The sequence below is a fragment of the Amborella trichopoda genome, chromosome 6 (genome assembly GCF_054954075.1).
Source record: "Amborella trichopoda isolate Santa Cruz 75 chromosome 6, AtrichopodaSantaCruz75HAP2 v2.0, whole genome shotgun sequence".
Lineage (NCBI taxonomy): Eukaryota > Viridiplantae > Streptophyta > Magnoliopsida > Amborellales > Amborellaceae > Amborella > Amborella trichopoda.
The window spans coordinates 10523419-10544077 of NC_142341.1; the positions used below are offsets into that span (position 1 = coordinate 10523419).

The 20659-nt window shown below is 35.1% G+C and overlaps 1 protein-coding gene and 1 long non-coding RNA gene across 2 annotated transcripts; one reads left to right on the plus strand and one right to left on the minus strand.

The window, feature by feature from the left end:
- Window positions 1-2087: 2087 nt before the first annotated feature.
- Window positions 2088-10469, minus strand: LOC110007628 (uncharacterized). The gene is made up of 3 exons (XM_020669865.2): window positions 9292-10469; window positions 5085-5156; window positions 2088-2985 (listed from the first exon to the last, which is right to left on the minus strand). The coding sequence occupies exon 1, from the start codon at window positions 10467-10469 to the stop codon at window positions 9366-9368; it is 1104 nt and encodes a 367-aa protein (XP_020525524.1). The 3' UTR covers window positions 2088-2985; window positions 5085-5156; window positions 9292-9365.
- LOC148781559 (uncharacterized) lies at window positions 9444-10722 on the plus strand. Its single transcript, XR_016057733.1, has 2 exons — window positions 9444-9574; window positions 10307-10722. It is a non-coding gene; the product is annotated as an uncharacterized LOC148781559 (long non-coding RNA).
- The last annotated feature ends 9937 nt before the right edge of the window (window positions 10723-20659 follow it).

Consider the following 20659-nt stretch of genomic DNA (forward strand, 5'->3'; position numbering starts at 1 on the left):
CAATGTTCGAGCAAAAGCAATTCCTAGGGTGTATTAACACAAATTATATAATTGTCAAAAGACCCATACAATATTTTCTATTGTACTAGTAGGGAGCTATCATCACAGCATAGCACAATGCTTGCATCTTTGCAAGGGTGAATAATGACACCCTGGTTTTCCTATTATTAGAGAATTGCCACAGTATTTCATAGCTTTCTTGTGCATGACTAACTTGTGTCGATGTTGCCGGAGAAGTTGTGACAACATCAGCCACAAGTGTGATGACCTATGTCATTCATCCATTCATGCTTTTTCAAAAGGGATAACATTATTTGGCAACAATTCAAAGCCAAAAGAAATTCACCCTTTTTGGGCTATTTTTATTTTAATCTAAAGAAAATCAATTCCACAGCACTAATAGATATATGTTTATACTCGAAAATACAGGTAGGGAACTCGGTTCCGCGCCTTGGTTTCGGGTGCAAACATGTGTAGACACACATTTTAAATCTGGTAAATTCCGTGGTTTCTTTAACCCTTAGGATCACACTTAACCTAGTAAACCCATTTTTTTGGATAAGTATGTATTGATTATGTGAGTATATCTTCCTCAACAGATTTTGACCCCTATAAACCCCTCATTTTGTGGTCATTTGGAGGGGGAGAGAGACCAAATCCTAGGGGAGAGCAGATAGAGATCAAAAATCTGAGAGACCAGAACCTAAGGAAGAGAACAGATAGAGATCAGAGAGAAAAAAAACTAGAGAGAGAGTTATAAGAGATTAGAGAAAACCCTAAAAATTGCTTCAGGAACTCGAGCCTCCTGAGAGAAAACCTAAGTCTGAAAAAACCTAGACGTAGGGCACAACCCCCCTAGATCTACCCTTAGGGCATAACCATCATTCTTCAACTAGAGACTTTTTGGTGAACATCCGACTCAAAGAGACAAAAGAGGACTGGTTCTGATATGGGGGAGTCCCAGAAGGCTCGGGAGTTCTGAGCCATCCGGCCTAGTTCGGTGTCATTTCTTTCTTTCTTTTTTAATCTTCTTTTCTTGTTTTAATTTCATTTTGATTTGCTTATTTGCTTTAAAATCGTATTTTCGTGTCTTGGATCATGCTAGCTCTGCCACAGATCTGATAGTAGATCTGCTCGTTTCCTGACAGATCTGGCCTCAAATCTAAATTCGAGTTGTCTCACTTTCTTTACCACTCTTTTATTGCATTTTTATTAGTTTAAGGTGTCAAAATCCGAGAGATCTTCATCAGAAGATCTGTAATATTTTCATCGTAAACAACATATCAAAAAATTAGTAGAGAGGGTTATGTCAAATTACGTTCGGGACGAGAATCAGACTATGAGGCCATATCCCACTGGAGCTGCCGGCATAGCCGGCTTCTTGTTGACCTTGGCCTTAGAGTTTAAAGGAGATTTTAAAAGGGGCTCTTAATGAAGAGGGGAGGATATAATAAAATATACTTTTAGAAATAGAAGAAAATGAAAAAAAAAACAAATAGACTAAAAAAATCAAAATTAGACTAAAAAAGCTCTAAATTATGCTCTTACATAACATCAAAAGCATTTAAGATGGGAGATAAATGGGCCCCTAAATGATCGGAATTTAAAGCGAGAGAAGAAGAGGAGAGAAGAGAGATTTAAGCCTTAATGGAGGGTCTTAATTAGAGACAAAGATATAGAGAGAGAGAATTCAAGAGTCTATGAATGCTTATTAAGTGAAAGTAAAGAGGAAAACAAGATAACATGGGTAAAATCAAAGAGAGAGAGAGAGAGACAGAGAGAGAGAAGAGGGACCTTAGGCTAGGCCCCTACGCCCGACACCTAGAGTCGGCGCCGATTCAAAACAAGTAATTGCACGGTCAATCCCGATCTTCCGGGTTTTAGACAGGACCGGTGAATATAAGAGGACGGGGACCCGGGAATGTCTGATTATCCGAATTGCCTTCGAATTAAAATGTAGTTTTGGGGGTTTTAGGAGTTCTAATCTTCAAGGGTTTGGTTTTAGTCCAAGTTGATCCGATGAAGCTTACACACTTGATACACAAAACTCAGCTAGATTCAATTTGTCAGAGTTTACGCGTTTAATGCGCAAAATCTCGACCCTTAATTCAAGGTCGAAAGGCCTATTTATAGACAACTCAAGTTCAAAACCACTATTGGATTGTTTTTTAGTGCAATCATGATCATTCATTTCTTGTCGCCATTTGGATTTCTTCCGACGCCATTGCTAATGGCCCAGAGCTCACAGTTAATTAGCACTAAGTGCAGTCCTTTGAAATAAATGTTGTATTTAATGCGGTCTAATCATGCAGTCTAGATAGGGTACAGTTGTACGTGTGAGCGAGTGTCAGAGTCTTAGCGCCACTGGCAATGGCATCGATGCCTTCCAAACTCCTCCACGAGAAAATTCCCCATGTGTCGTCTTCTGAGCTTCTTGCCATAAAGGGTTGAGATGCGTCATGTTTTTTAATCCCTCCAGCTACATTTCGATTGGCGACTGTGTTAGACTGTGGTTTTTGCTCGTCATAAAGCAGGCGGTTGAGGTGACACTTCCTCGACCAATCCTAGGTCGACAACCAACCTCTGTACTGACACAATGGACACATCAGTACATTCTGACATGTGTAAATTCGTATTGACACATGTCATTTCTCAGCATTAGGTCACTTCTATAGGCTGCCATCAGTTTGGGTTGTCCATGGCCTAGCAAAAGTCTGAAGTGCATCGACGCCATTGAGAATGATGTTGAGCTCCTCTCTCTCTCTCTCTCTCTCTCTCTCTCTCTCTCTCTCTCCATCTGGGCTGTTTTTGTGAAATACTTCTGCTTCTAGCCTTCATGTCATCTTGTTGTCGTTGTTGGGAGCCCCTTCGGTGCGATAGGGAGTGGCGTCGGGACACTGTGGTTCTGAATCGCTCTTAGCTCAACAGTCGTGAGTCCTGATCTAACTTGAGCGGCTAAGGGGATTGTGGGGCTTTTTAATCTGACTGCCAAAATAAAACTAGGTTAATCCCATATGAATACACATCAAGAGTATTTAAATTATCATTTTAACGTTCAGTTGTATCATTTATATCATTTTACTAATCAATACTTTCTATTTTATAACAAAAATGCCTTCATGAATTTTAGATGCGGAAATGGTAGATCTCTGTTTTAGTTGCAATGAGGCATGGACTAGTGAGCTTGTTGTTCAATTTTCTATGATATTTTTGTGATTTTTATGACACCATATTTGGGTAATTTTGGACTTGATTTTATTGAAAATCTATCGAAATTTGAAGTTTGAAACTGTGTATCAATTTTTGCATTAATTAAGCACATTTAAGCTATAAAGACTCTGATTTTTTTTAATTCAAATAAGCAATATATTACCGTTGTTTGAATCTAATATGATCATGGACTTTTATGGTCATATTTGTTTCGATTTCAAAGCTTTTTCCTTCAAATATTTGAATCTTACACCAACCCCTTCCCCCGCCCCCCCCAAAAAAAAAAAAACTTTTTTTAAGCTTAAGTAGTTTGAATATTATAATGTCTATTTTCACACTGGAATAATATTTTCATCATTTTGATTAAGCTTGAGTTGATTTTGGAGCTTACTGCTCTAAAAATTAAGGATCTAAACTTTGTCTCGCATTTTGGTTGTGTTGAAGGAATTTTATGTGAAAATGGCTTTAAAATAATTGCAAAATGATTTTGATCGATTCATTTCTTTGTCAACTCTAAGCTTAGTTAAGAACTTTTTCTTTCTATTTTGTAAGCTGAAGTCATTCATGTGTTGTGCATGACCTGCAGTTAGTTATCAACAAGATAATCTTGGATAGAATAAAATTGAACAAGGCTTCCAAGGGACAATGTTTGTTGTAAACTACCGGCATTTCGGAAGTATTACATAAACATCTTCAAGTATAAGCCAAGATGACCCATGAGGAGCAGGTGAATTAATTGTTGAGAATAGAGTTTATAATATAATATAAAGAATATGAAGGATTAACCAAGTATCAAGATTGGCGAGAAGAAATTATAGAACAAGATTTGAGAAAAACGGCAAAGGAATTAAAAACAGGCAAAAACCAAGTTATTTATTATAGTTGTTGCAGACCCAGTCAAATTCAAAAGTTCTACAAGACAAGTTGATTGAAGAAATTATGTGCCCATTGTCCTAAAGATAAACTTTTTAAAGGTATGTGACCATTGTCTCTGAGATAAACTTATTAGGGGCACGAGCGATTAGTGGTTAGACTCTATATTTGTCAACCATGTCAAATGATAGAAGCATGTTTAAAACTTACAAAATGGTGTAATGGGCATGTGCTCTACATAGGCAACTCCTCCTCACATCAAATTAGTTAGTAAAAGGATGAATGGAGTGAAGTTTATGTCTAAGAAGATCCTTACCCTTCTAGACATATGTTACTCCCAATAATCTAAAAGAACTTGATATGACTTTACCTTTCAAATAAGCTTATTTAAGCTTGTTATCGGGTATGCTAAATTATTTTATCGAATAATAGAGTATTCGTCGATAGGGAATATGTCGGTGATTGCATGTTTGAACAAAATCTCATAAATGAAATGGACATATCATCTTCTTCTTACCTAATTGACTATTTCAATTTATGAAATGGTAGATTAGACTATGTAAATTTTCATACGAAATGAGTAGCCTAGACTTAATTCCTAAGTTTTAGATCATCAAGAATGCCCTCTGTGGTGTGTATGTATGTGAATATGATCCAAGATCACAAGAAGTAGAAATAAATTATACGTTATTGGAATTAATTTATAATGATGTTGGTGAATTTATAGATGTACAAAATTATCGTGGTAAGTAATACTTGCACATGTTTTACTTAATAAGAAACAAAGATAAAATATTTGAAAAATTTTGAAAAATGGAAGGATTACAAAATGAAGTTGAAAATAGTTGAATTTGAAAATCAAAATTTGTAAAAGTGAGAAAGTTGGTGGATATTGTTCTTCTCTTCCACTAGCTTTTGTGAATTTGATGGAATCATTTACCAAGTGACTATGCCATGCACACCATGACAAAAAGGTTTAGTCAAAAGGGAAAATCACTCACTTAAAGAGATGACTCATGGTATTCTCATCAGTTCCAATATCCCCACGAATTTGTGGATGGAGGCCATAACATCTGCACATAACATTTTAATTAGAGTTCAAGTTTCTAAGTCAAATATTATACATATGAGCTTTAAAAATACAGGAAATCCTACATGGGATTCCTCATTGTTTTGGGGTTGTCTTTGTTATGTGATGATTTTAAGATATCTAAAGTGGGATTTAAGACGACACTACGGGTTTTTGTCGGATATTCTAAGTACGTCCAAGCCTATGGATTAATAGATCTAGACTTAAATGTGATTTGGAGATGCAGAATTTTTAGAAATTATTTTCATTCAGGGGCCTGATAAAAAATATGGAAATAAATGTGTATAACATAAGCATGATGAAAAATATATTCTTGAAGATCTAAACCTAGCCGAGGTAAGAGAGTCAAGAAACATACTAACTTTGGGCCTAGATGTAGAAACCTCTTTTGAGATTAGCTTAATTTTTGCAGGGATAGCCTAGTGAATCATGGGACACAATAGACCGTAATTCGCACTTGAACCATAGTCCAACCATAAAATATTTCTTAAATATTCCGAATATCCTACTTTAGGCTAAGAGTTATCCAAATTTGGCAAGTTTTACATGTCAAAAGGAAGAAGATATTTGAAATGGTGGAGAGCCATACATTGACTGACATAAAATCTCATGAAATGTATGGAGAAATTTATGCGAAATCTGATCTGAGAGGATTTTGCGTCACAGACAGGCTTTAGTGGCACTACCAACGCCATTGATGGCAAATAGCCCAGCAATACAAAGTGTACAGTCTAGATTGAATCGCACTACTGGTAATGCGACTTAAGGCATTTTTAGGTCATTTTTTACTTCCTCAATGACATTTTTTTGAATTTTGAAGCATCACCTCAAGGATATTTTTCCTCACAAGCTTAGAGCCATAGACAAAAACCTTAATCTAAATATAGGACACTAAACCATGTTCCTACAACTTTAAGTCATTTCAGTCATGAAACATTGGATAAACATTCAAGAAAGTCTTAATGCATTGCCTAAGAGTATAGGATCTTAACACTCTTTCACATAACCCAAATCCAAGAGTGTGTTTGATAAGTGGGAATTTCTGGAAGTGGGAGTTGAACGTTCCACTTGCATGTTTGATATTACATTGCGGAAGCTGCAAAGTGGAAGGGCGGCCTTCCTCTAAGTATTTTTTTAGCATCAAAATGGGTCTATTTTTGGAAGACCTCCCTTCATAAAAAATGAAGGAAGGGTTGTCTTCCATATTTTGTGGTAGACTCCCTTCCACTAAAAAAAACTCCACATATCACATGCGGCCCTAAGGGGCCGTTTGGATGCCTAAAATATATTGTCAGTCAAATATATTACGGGCATAATACATTACTGTGTAATACATTACCTGTAAATAGATTGTCACTGTTTGGGTAGTATTTAGATGTAACTTAGGAAATACCTTGCTACTGTTTGGTTATGTCTTGAAGAAATATGAGAAATGCATTACCATCCAAATATGAAAAATATGGCTATGTTTGGCTAACATGATTAGACTTTGGTTTCAACATGATAAGCCATTAGAATAATATGATTGGAATAACATGATTTTATTATGATAAACTTTTTTTTTATTTACTTTTTATAGAAGTCTTTCAAATGTCTATCTATATATAATTTCAAATGAGCAATAAATTTATTATACCAAAATCAAAATCTTTATGATACAACTTAAAAAATGGGAAGAAGTTTGATTAGTAAACTAGAAGGTTTGGTAATTGCAGTAGAAAATTTTGAAGCATTGGAGGAGACTAAAGAAGTATCTTATTTCAATTGAGCTTTTACTAATCTCTTATGAAGATTATGTTGTGTGAAATTTTTTATTATGATGTGTTGTGTAATTTCTCATCGATTATCAATTATTATTTTTATTATTTTTGTTTTTATACTGGAGCTGATGGCCGGCTACAACCAAATTGGGGACAAAGGTATGTAGAAATTTTTTTATTAAGATTGCAATAGAAAATTGTCCATTCTACCACTATTCAAATCAATTTAGATTTTCCCCTACTTTCACCTCCCAATTAAAAAAAATTGTTTTTATATGAGAGTGAGATGAGGGCTACAACCCAAATTGGGTACAGAGGGATGTAGAAATTTTTTATTATGATTGCAATAGAAAATTGTCTTCACATTTGTTCAAATCAATTTAGATAAATTGTCCTCACACTTGTTTTTTAAACAAGGAAGAGAGACACGCGAAAGATTTTCAAAGATTACTTGTCAAATAGATGTTTTTTAAGTAGAGGATAGGGAAGAGAGACACACGCGAAAGATTTTCAAATATTACTTATCAAATAGAAGAGAGACACGAGAAAGATTTTAAAATATTACTTGCCAACTAGATTTTTCACCGCTAGCGCGTTATGGATTTCATGATAGATTACATGTCCGCGTTATGGATTCATGATAGATTACATGTCTGCGTTATGGATTTCACGATAGATTACATGTCAACCTCGTAATAGCCGCGTTATGGATTTCATGATAGATTACATATCCGCGTTATGGATTCATGATAGATTACATGTCCGCATTATGGATTTCACGATAGATTACATGTCAATCTCATAATAGCCGCATTAGTAAATGTCATATTTTCTATTGTCAAGTAATATATTTCCATGTATCCAAATGCCCCTAAATGTTTCTATTGTCAAGTAATAGATTTCCTAAAGGTTCTTTTGACGGATTTCGCCCCTTCTTTTGACAGATTTAGTTCAAAAAAGAGAACATACAAAAGCTATCTGATTCAGGCTCTACTACTGGGTTCCAGACCTACAGGCTGGGCTTCTAGTAATAAATCATCTTTTCTTTGATCCTACATTTTTATTATTCTATTTGTCATTTATTTTCTTATTCCTTTGTTCTATATCATTACTTTTGGTTTTGGTGGGAGACCAGCTAGCACGACCAAAGATTTGCATAAGGTTGATGTCTATTTGAGATTGATTCAAGGTTTTAATTCGACGGACCTTGTTTGCAATCCAAATCAAGGTGACGTCTATATAGCTTCACACCGAAACCCTTTCTATAAATCTTGAAACCTTATTTAGGATATGTTTGACAAGCGCATAATATTCAGATATTCCAATATATTGCAAGATTTAGATATTCTTTAACAAAATATAGTTAAAGCCACGTTTGATAGAGCCTAACAGAATCGCATGAGATTTGAATTTTACCCCAAATATCACAATAATATATAAGTCAAATATATGAAAATGGGGCACTGCCTTTATTCAAATTTAAATAAATTAAATAACCAGATTATGTTTTGTCAAACAGAGCACTAAAGAATTCCAAAGATCTTGGCCTAAAACTAGAACTCCTCTCCCCGGCTTCGCAAATTACACATGGTAGAGAGAGAGGAGAGAGAGATTGAAGAAAAATAATGGGGACAGAGGGTGAGTCTGATTCAAAGGTTTCGCAAATTGCACATGGTAGAGAGAAGAGAGAGAGATTGAAGAAAAATAATGGGAGAGAGGGTGGGGGTGGGTCTGATTCGAAATGGTCCCGTATCGTAAATATATAACCGGTTGAAACTTAAAAAAAACGAAGTGAAAGATTCGAGTGATGCAATACCTTTGATGTGGAATATACTAATGGGACTGAGTTTTAGGAAGGTCTAATATTTAGAATATGAAATAAACCGAGAGATGGGGTTGTTCAATATTTTTAATATGTCCTTAAATAAAATGAATTTAAAAAAAAAAAAAATGTCCACCAGTCCGATGTTGAAAATTTTAAGACTGACGGGTCAAAACTGGAAGAAGAAAAAAGGCACGCTGAGGTGTGCACCTCAACCTAACATTTGGGAAAATATGGAGCATACTGTAATAATGAGCTCCAAAACTGGTCCATATGTAATTTTCCCTTTGTTTTCCTAGAAAGTGCTTTTCCAAGTTGATTGGAAAGTTTGTTTACCATATGAATTAGTATAGCGCTTTTCACCTAAATAAATGGGGTGGGGCGCCACTTTCTCATACCTTAATAATAAAAGCTAGGAAAAGCTTAGAAAGCACTTTCTCAATTATACATCCTATAAACTCTATACTCGGAGTCTTGCATGACAAAGAAAAAAAGGAAAAGCAAACAAAAGAAAATCAATGTGCGATGATGATTACCCCCACAGATAACCAAAACTGACGGTTCAGATGCATCCGGTGAATCCATGCGTCTAAATCCAACGGCTGAAGACTCACGTAGGGCGGAGCACCACCTGGCCTCCTCCATCCGCATCGAAACTCGTAAACGAAATCACACATAGGGCAAAAACCAGCATCACAATCGCCAGAAACCCCATGCTAACCAGCCACCTCCCATCTCCACCAAAATCAGCGGCGCCGCCAACTCCTCCACTAAAATTAGCGGCTCCCCCAATTCCACCACCGCTTCTCCTCTCTAATGGTGAGGCGCAGCTCATTTCTCCGCTATTTCTTATCTCATTTTCAATCAATCCACCATTTTTATGGTCACTGCAACTCTGTTTTGTGGCTAATCCACTGCTTTTACCGCTGCCGCTACTCTCGATGGAAGTGGCTCCACCATTTTCCCTGTTATTTCCGCTATCAAAAGAGATCCTTTTAATACCTTTTCTCCTTTCAATGGAAAAGTTGCCCTCCATAGCAGGCTCGCTTCCATGGATTACAGAGGAGCAAACAATGCATAAATCGTCCATCTTTCTGGCAAAATCTCCAATCTCTTCCCTTTCTTTCGCAATGGTGAACGTCTCATCCCTTATATCGGCAAGTTTTCCGACCAAAATACAGTCTTGATCCAATTTTCTGGGAAGATCACTCACCAAGCAGTTCTCGTCCCCTTTTCTGGCAAAGCCGTAGGTCTCATCTCTTTCTCCGGCGACGCTGTCGAGTAGGTGGAGGAGACGGCGGCCCTTGAACTTGCCGGAAACCACCGCCTCTCTCCTCTCTCTGATGATTTCCTCCACCGCGATGTCGTTTGTTCTCACATGCCAAACCTCCTCCTCTTTTTCCTCTCCATTTTCTCTCACCTCCCAATCCTCCCCGTCATCCTCTTCGTCGTTATCGTTCTCTTCGTCCCTCCAAGTTTCTCTCTCCTCCTCTTTGCCCCAAGTTCCTCTCTCATCGATGTTTTCATTGTTGTGGTGTTTCTGCGAGGAAGGGAGGAGGAACGAAGACGGACAGCGGTGGTGGCGGCGATGGCGAGATTGGTGATTGGACCAGTCTTTGAAGAGGGAATTGTATTTGTGCTCCAAATCTTTGGTGCTGTTGCTATGCGTGTGTGATGCCATTTCTGAGAGCGACTTCTTGCCCATGTCGATCATCTGGTGGGAGACGAAAACGAAGACGAAAACATGTTGCTCAGCCAATGGGGCCGTATAGCTACAGAGAGAGCCAAGAGCGGGGGCGTATGGGTACAGAGAGAGAGAGAGAGAAGGCGTGGAATGTGGGCTAATGGGAGGGAAAGTTTGAAGTTGAAGTGGGGTGGTGTTTGTTGCATAACTGCATGCACCACGTCACGTTTATATTATTGTTGTTGAGAGGGAGATTCTTATGGGATTGTTTGTTTCTTAGAGCTCTTTCTTATTATTTACACCCCTTTTTTTTCACAAGGCTAATTAATATTACGGAAATTGTTTCGTGCAAAACATCATGGATCCAAGTAGGTGTTTCATCTAAAAATAATAGAAACTAACGTTGCAAATGTTTTTTTATTAGAATTATTATTTTTATTTTTAAAAATTTATTTATTTATTTATTTATATTCGTGATCTTCATGATAAAGATTATATGTCCTTAAAAATTGAGTCTTATATTCCATCTCATAAATAGATGCATGATCTCTATGTTAGAGATTACATGTCCTTAAAATTTGAGTCGTAAAATCCATCTCATAAATAGATTTATTAAGAGGCTTGTATTTCTACATATACGGCTTGCCCTGCATAGAAACCGGGTCCTTCCAATAAAACCCCTTTCTTGGTCAAGAAACGGGGTCCTCCTAATAAAACCCCTTTCTTGGTCAAGTCATCAGCAATAGAATTAGCCTTTTCATGTACATGATTGTGCCTAAATTACGAGATAAAGTCCCTTTCTTGGGCAAGTCATCAGCAACAGAATTAGCCCTTTTATATACATGATTGTTCTAAACTATAAGACACACTCTACACGAACCTCTAAAAATAATGTCTTGAGATTGATTAAACTATGAAAATAATGTCTTGAGATTGACTAAAGGATATGGATAAATATAAGCATTTAGGAACTCAAAAGTGTTTTTTTTTTCAAAAAAAAAGAAGAGAAGAAGAAGTCATTAGGCATTTTAAAATGAGTCTTAATATTTTAGATCTAAAAATCCCATATTAAGCCTAAACTAGATCTCAAAAATTTCAAACTAAAACAATCCCTCACTTTTTGTCCAAGGGAGCAAGTGCACAGTCTGATATAGTGTTTTGGAAAACGGATAAATGGGGTCGATCATCCCAGATGAGAAAAACAAAAACAAAAACAAAAACAAAAAATAATATATACAATGAAACCATTTATGTTTGGCATAGGGAGGTCACAATTAATCTTGAACATTGGATTTGAAATTGGGTGGCTACATTTATTCCATCGACTAAGCTCAATATTTTAAATATTTGAACTTTGTGATACACCCATTGCAAATTTGACATCGGATGGTTATAAATAATTGTAACCTTATATCAAAGGCAAATGATCTCCTAATATGTACATTTTCTATTGCTTATGTCAAAGAGTATAATTGGTTAGATGCTCCCGTTGTGCAGATGTCCCCAATTTGACCCTCAAGATTTCCTTATTTTTTACATGGTTGAGTCTAACGTTAAAGAAAAAAAATGAAGGTATTGTAAAAAGGAAACAACACACAGAGAAGCACACTATACATGTTCTACCTTGTATGCTCCTTAGCAGAAAGATATATTTGTTTTCTGTTTTTTAGTATTTCAGGCTTTCAGCTATAGGAATCGAACCAGTAGTTCTGCAATCTTCAACAGCTATTAACCAAACCCAAGCCCAAGCCCGAATTTCTCCTCTATCATCTCTATTCTCCCTCGCATGCCTTTTATCTCTCTCACACATATTTAAAGAAACTAATTTTGACTTGTATAACAAATGATGTTTATCATTTAAATACAAAAAAAAAAAATGTTTTAGTAGGTTCTTTACAAACAAGAAACCAAGGGTAAATGCTGAAGAGATCAAGATGTAACCCGTTCACCATTCGACTTCTGTTTAATACACTACGGATTACATGTAATTTCCTGAAACCAGCTTTTGAAAAGTCGACCGAGTTGCTTGGGCTCGGGTCCCTGCCAAACCCAAGTTGTCTTGAGCTGATCGTCCAACTTGGAGATCTTGAAAATAATAATAATAATATATATATATATATATATATATATATATATATATATATATATATATATATATATATATATATATATATGGGCAAGTTTTTATGTTTTTTCTATAGCATAGAAGTTCTATCCTCCCCCTTATCCGACCGTCCATTCTAAATGGAGGGCTAAGATTGCCTCAATCACACTATTTTATTTTTAATTTTTTTTTTATAAACTATGTTGACACCAAAATTTGGATGTTCATTCCTATATTAAACTCGCACTAGCAAAAAATATAAAAAGCATATTTTCAATAAAATAAAATGACCAAAATACCTTTAAAATTTTCAAAGGGTATTTTGATCACTATATTTTATCAAAAAAATATTTTTAATAGGTGCCCCCCAATGAGAAGATGGCGCGTCCCAAATTTCATATTCATATAATTTGTATGAAAAAAAACAAAAAATAAAATACTTTGAGAAGGCGGAGCATAGAAACTTTTCCCTATATATATATATATATATATATATATATATATATATATATGTGCAGTGATTTCATGCAACGGTTGTATCTTAGTATAATGCAACCATACTTCTTAAAAACGTTGTTTGTGGTATTTGTAAGATCCAAAATTTTGGACACACACTCTTTTCATCTTAATAATGAATCTTAAAAATAAAAATTTCGAGTTGAATCCTAGATATGGTCAAAATGAGTCCCCCTTTAACAACAAATCTAGACCATTCAATTGGTGAATTTAAAAATCTTAGCCTTTACAGACACAATCATTTTTTTTCTTCTTTAACACTGTTCATCTAATGTTAGTAAATCCATCTAAAAATTTGAAAAAGAAAAATTCCTTCTAAAGCCTAGATCTAAACATCTTATCAAAATGGTCAAAATGGACGGCCTATGTTAATTGGGCTAAACAAATATTTTCTAGGTTGTGTTTTCAAAATTTTCTTTTTTTGTGATTATTCATTAGAATGAAAATATTGTGTATTTCAAAATTTAGATCAAACAACTAGTCTTAACATGGTTGTTGAAGATTGTTGCATTATACTATGATATGACCATTACATGAGATCACTATCCTATATATATATATATATATATATAATTTAAAAAATAAGAAATATATTTGTAACATTATTATTTATGTTTTTTATCATTTTGGCAAAGATTAGAAAGTATTTTGGCCATGAATACTAATTTGTATATTTTTTCCATCTTTTTTGAAAAATTTCAAAAATACCCCATCACAAACTCATTTTTTTGTAATCTAATTTTCATTGCTTTTTTAACCACAATTCGTTGCGTTTTGTTAAATTTTACTTCAATTTTTTTTTTCTATTTTTTGGATTTTTTTTTTTATTTTTTATTTTTTAAATAATTTTCAAGTGCTACAGTACTCGGACCGGGCGAGTACACAGCTAGGCATGGGCCAAGTAGCCGGCCCGAGTTGACTTTTCCAACACAGATTGAAACCCTTACATGCTTCATGCATGTGCATAGTCACAAATGTGTTGGATTTTGGTTGGGTGTAATAGGGACATAAAATGATACAATTTGCAAAAATAGGATCTCGAACTCTCTTTGTTTTCGGGCACGCGTGAATGCTATCTCAAGATAACATTTAGCCCCCTTTCAATTAAGTATTTATTATGCATAAGATGGACAATTCGTCCTCGGCATACAGGAAAACATAGAGGTCTTATAACAATATTCCTAAGCTCTATGCACCCAAGCTTGGAACCCACACCATAGACACCAGAGTCTTGTTATATTAAAGAGAGAGAAAAAATCGAGTAGAGAGAGAGAAAAAGTTAGCCCACTGGTTTCCTTGCTGAAATTGTAGAGAAAATGTACATTATGAGGCTTAAAAGTATGTTGTAAAAAAGTCACTTGTGTGGGTAGGAGGGCCCTTGTTATAGAGCACCAAGAAGCTGTCCATTTAGTGTTGTAGTGGTTACATGCACCATCTAACTACTACAAGTTACATGTGGTTACATGCACCCCAACAGCTACAAGTTACATGCACCACCCAACTGCTACAAGTTACATGTGGTTACATGCACCTCAACAGTTATAAGTTACATGAGTTACATGTACATGATACAACCTCCATCTCATTAACAGCTAGATGAGGGTTGGATGTCCATCTCATCTAGATGACCGTTACGCCATCAAGCGTCCTTGCACCTATGCCCACATCCTTGCACACTCACATCGCACGCTTCATGTGCTCTGCACATGTTCTTTCTCTCTTTTGTACTTAGAATATATTATATGGGAAGGCGTGCCCTTAAATATGACTCAACAAACTCTCTTTTCTTTAATGTAGGACTCAAAACCCACACCTTCCTCTCTCAACAAAGGCATTTTTGAAAAGTACAATAAAACCAAAGGCAAAGCAATTTAGGAAAGAATAAACTATAGTGTTGTTTTGAAATACAAATAAGTATTTTCTAATCAAAAAATACAAACAATTTCCTCCACTATTTCAAAATAACAAAACAAAATATAGGAAACATATTATTTGCATACCATGAAGTATCTTCTGATTTGAATATTCATTTAAAGTGTAGACTACAAAGTCCATCAAATACCGTGATAGCGTAAAGCTTTGAACCAGGTTGCTTATCTAACAGACCGGTAGTATAACTCACAAACCATATTCAACTCTAGTGTATTTTTAGCAACCAGCACGTTTTGGGCCTTGTGCTTATATCTTGATTTCATAAGTGCTTTAGAGACGAGTCATTCTCATGGGAAGCAACCTCACTTCCACACTTATATAGGTGTGTTTATCAAGAGTGCCCATGTATATAAAACACCCCGACTTATATATAGTCCATAGGCAACATTAAGAGCAGGCTCATCCTACTAACATACAGGTCATCATTAGACTTATCCGTCGTATGGATTTTCTTAGAATGAGTGTTTCTTATATTTTGTCGTCTAGTGACCAAATTAACCATACATACAGTTTGTTTTTACCATATTGAACCTAGAATTTTGAAGTTCCAAAATAATAAGCTGGGTTCCCACTATAGATGATTACTCAATGGACTTTAGCCCCATTCGTTTTGACATCTTACTAATATCATCCTTTGTAAAGCCTTTAGTCAAAAGATCAACCAAATTTTCCTTTGATCTTACATATTCTATACTAATCACTCAATCCCCAATTAACATTTTAATGGAGTTATGCATTCTTGTAATGTGTATAAATTTTTCATTATATACATCATTATAAGCTCTCGCAATAATAGTTTGTTATTGCAAGTAATGGTTTTGGCCATGTGGGAATGTCATATAATAAATTTTTCAATGATTCAGCCTCTTTGCTAGTAGAGTCTAAAGCAATAATTTCAGACTCTATAGTAGAGCATGAAATATGCGTTTGTTTATTTGACCCCCATGATATTACACCACCCGCTAATGTAAATATCCATCCAAATGTTGATAGCGAATCTTAGATTTCATTATTCCAATTAGTATCAATATACCCTTCCAACACTCCAAGATAACCCACATATTTTATGCCATAATTGATAGTTCATTTCAAGTACATTAATACTTGAGATATAGCACCACAATATTATATACTTGGGCAACTTGTATAACTACTAAGTTTTCCCACAGCATATGCAACGTCAGGCCTCATACTAGTCATTGTATCCATTAAACTACAAATTAACCTGTCGTATTCAAGTTGAGATATACATCTTATATCATTTTTTTTTAACTTAATATGACGATCTATGAGGGTCAGTATGCTAAAATTTATTTAGCATTTTCTCAATATAATGAGATTCAGTCAAGATTAATATTTTTTCTTTTCTCACTATTTTGATACCAAGTATCACATCAACATCTCCAAAGTCCTTTATATTAAAGTTAGATGCAATAAACTTTTTAGTTTCCTCCATAATTTTTAGATTAGAGCCAAAGATAAGCATGTCATCTACATATAGACAAATAATGACACAAATAATTCATTTTCTTACTACACACATTTATCAACCGCATTTCTCTTAAACCATTTGACATCAACACATTGTCAAATTTCTTATGTTATTGTTTAGATACTTGTTTTAGTCTATAAAGAGATTTAATCAATTTACAAACTTTATTCTCATGATCTGGCATTACAAACCCTTCTGATTGTTCCATATATTTCTTCATCTAAATCATCATTAGGAAAGTAGTTTTTACATCTATTTGATGTATGACTAGATGATTAAAAGAGGCTATCACTAGAAGCAATCTAATAGCAGTAATTTTTGCTACTAGTGCATGTGTTAAAATAATCAATGCTTTCTTTTTGTTTACAAACTTTAGTAATTAATCTTGCTTTATATTTATTAATAGAACCATCAGAATTCATTTTTCTTTTAAAAATCCATTTACAACCAATAGGTTTAGAACTTGGTGGAAGATCTTCTAACTTCCAAGTTTTATTAGCTATTATGGAATCCATTTCATTATTAATAGTTTCTCTCCAGAAAATTACATCGTGAGATGTCAAAGCTTCATTTAAAGATGTAGGATCTTCCTCCACATTTGAGACTATAGGCAGTGAACTCAAAATATTATTTTGATTAGCCTCAATAAGATAAATATAAAAGTAAGGTCCAAAGTTGTAAGATGGATCACCTCTAATTCTTTTACGTCTTCTTGGTTCTATTATTTCATCATCATTATTTTCTACATGTTCTTCATCAACATTATGATTATTTTCATTTTGTGTGCTACTTGATTCATTCACTTCACTTTTACAAGTGAGATTTTCAAAAAATTCAGCACCTCTATATTCCAAAATTGTGTTAGAATTTAGATCCAAAAATCTATAAGCTTTACTATTATGAGAATATCCCACAAAAACGCATTTAGATATTTTAGGCCCCAATTTATTTCTTTTATGATCTGGAAGTCTAACATATGTAAGACAACCCAATACTTCGAAAATTTTCGAAGAAGGTTTTTTATCAAACCAAAGCTCATAAGGAGTCTTATCACACTTTTTATATGGAGTTCCATGCGAAATAAAACATGCAGATAATAAAGCTTCACCCCACAAGTTCAAAGGCAAAGAAGAGAAGAATTCACCATATCAACTAAAGTTCTATTTTTTTCTTTTCGCTAGTCCATTTTGTTGCTGGGATATGGAGCAGTTACTTGATGAATAATGTCATTATTTTCACAAAATTCGTTAAAGTTATTTGATAAATATTATCTTCCTCTGTCACTTTTAATAATTTTGATTTTCTTACCAAGTTGATTTTTAACTTCCGTTTTGAAAACTTTAAATTTTTCAAAACCCTCATCTTTATGTTTAAGCAAATAAACATAAGAAAATAAAGAAAAATCATCAATAAAGGCAATAAAATATCTTTTACTACCTCTAATTAGAATATTATGTAGATCACATACATCACTATGTATAAGTCCTAACAATTCACTAATGCTTTCAATTGAAGGAAATGGTTTTCTAGTCATTTTTGCTTGTATACATACTTCACATTTTTTTAGTTAATTCATCATAATTAGAAATTAATCTTAATTTAACCAAAGATTTAATATAAACTTAATTAACATGTCCTAATCTACCATGCCATAAATTACAAGAAGTAACAATATACGCAGAAGACTTTTTCATTTCATTAACAAAATCAAATTTTAATCATCCCATCATAAGAGTATCATTTGCCACCAAATACGTCATTTTGTTGGCCTTATACTTTTGGTCCTTACAATTTTCATTATGGACCTTTAGAAAATAAAGGCTTCTTGTTATATGGAGGACTTGATTTTTGCTCAACAAAGTTTGCCTTGGGGTGAAAATTAATATATTCATCTTTCTTTTTCCTAAGGATATTTTCTTTTTCCAATTTAAATTGATCTTTGAAGTTGAATCAAAGCAATATCAACTTTCTTGTGTTTCATCTTCTTTTGGTACTCTCTCCAATAAAGGGGTAACTTATGAATCATTGAGCCAACTAGGAAATTCCATCCAAAAAAATTCCACAATCTAATAGAATTGACCTGTATTAAAGTTTCGAAAAATAGAAATAAGAATTCTTTTGTTACCAGACTTTTGCGTTGCCATTTCTTGACTTCAACCTGTTGAAGCATTCTCGTCGAGGAAAGTCATGATTCATGACCTTCAAATAAGTCATGGCAGTCTCCTTTCTTTCAGCCATGAAATATAGCCTTAAATTGTTGGATTTGGTTGGGTGAAATGCGAGCAAAAAATGATACAATTTACAAAAATAGGATATCAAACTCTACTTGTTTTCGAGCATGTAGGAGTGTTATCTCACGATGATAGTTGCCCCCCTTCGATTGAGTATTTGTTATGCATAAAAAGGGTAATTCGTCATCGAGATACACGAAAACAGAGAGGTCTTAAAACAATGTTCCTAAGCTCTATGCACTCGAGCTTGAAACCCACACAATAGACATCAAAGTCTTGTTGTATTATATAGAGAGAGAGAGAGCCCGCTGGTTAGCTTGCAGGAACTGCAAAGAAAATATGCATTAAGAGGCTCAAAAGTGTGCTGTAAAAAACTCACACGTATGGGTAGGAAGTCTCTTGTTATAGAGCACCAAGAGGCTGCCCATTTGGTGTTGTGGAAATTACATGCACACGCATCAACAGCAATGACCGTTGGATCCCCCTACGCGTCGGGCTCATAAAAAGATAGGGCGCCACGAGCCCGACCCGCACACGTGCTGGGACGAGAGGCGCCTCATGCACGTGAAGTGAACACGTGCTCAGGCTAGCGATGCCTAATGTGCGCAAAGTGCAAAGTGCGTCATCAAGCGCCTTTGCGCCCCGCACATGCACAGAGAGGTCGTAAAACAATGTTCCTAAGCTGTATGCACTCGCGCTTGGAACCCACACAATAGACATCAAAGTCTTGTTGTATTAAAGAGAGAAACAAAAAATCAAGTAGAAAGAGAGAGAGTTAGTCCACTGATTTGCTTGCTGGAATTACAGAGAAAATGTGCATTAAGAGGCTCAAAAGTGTGCTGTAAAAACTCAAGTGTATGGGTAAGAGGGCTCTAGTTATAGATCACCAAGAGGCTGCCCATTTAATGTTGTGGTAGTTACATACACACACATTAACGGCTAGATAACCGTTGGATCCCCCTACACACAGGGCTCACAAAAAGATAACGAGCCACGAGCCCGACCCGAACTTGGCGATGGGCGCCTCATGTGCGAAGTGAACACGTGCTAAGGCAAGGGGCGCCTCATGTGCGCAAAGTGCGTAATGCGCCATCAAGTGCCCTTGCACCCCGCACACGCATGTGCACGTGAGCGTCACACGCTTCGCGTGCTCCGCACATGTGTATTCTCTCTTTTGTACTTATGCTCTTAAATATGACTCAACAAACTCTGTCCTCTTCAATATGGAACTCAAAACCCACATCTTTCTAACAAAAAAATAAAACCAAAGGCAGAGCAATTTAGAACAAAAAAATAAAACCAAAGGTAGAGCAATTTAGAAAAAAATAAACTATAGTGTTATTTTGAAATACATATAAGTATTTTTCAAACCAAAATTACTAACAAAATGAAATGAGATGCACTAAAATCTCTTGGGTTATGTGGCCTGCCTTTATTTCAACGGCCCATAAATGAAAGGATTTCCAAGTACTTTCATTATTTTATTTTAATTTTTTTTTGCCAACAGGGATTTGAGACGCTACTCTGATAGTTGTATTATCATGAGAAATTGGATTACCATTTGGACCACAGTGTTTTAAAACCTGGATTGTTCGCCTGCTGGACCAATCTGCACAGCTGATCTGGTGCGGACTTATTCTCCGGCTTCTATTCCACCAGTGTTATTGATTGAGAACATTCAATGTGTTTATGTGTGGTTGTGCGAGAGACTTTCCAAATCTTATCAAATATAATGGTAAATTTCTTCTTGAGCCAAAAAGCTCTTGGATACATGAGCCGACTCTTGCATGAATACTAAACCTCGGTAAGGGTTACTTCTTCCGCACTTTAGCAGTTTCCAAAATCTTAAATTTGTCCAAATGAGAAAAGAATTTGATCAGAACCTATTTTAAATTTCAAAAAAACTTTAATCAAAACCTATTTTTCAGTGATCACTAAGGAGACA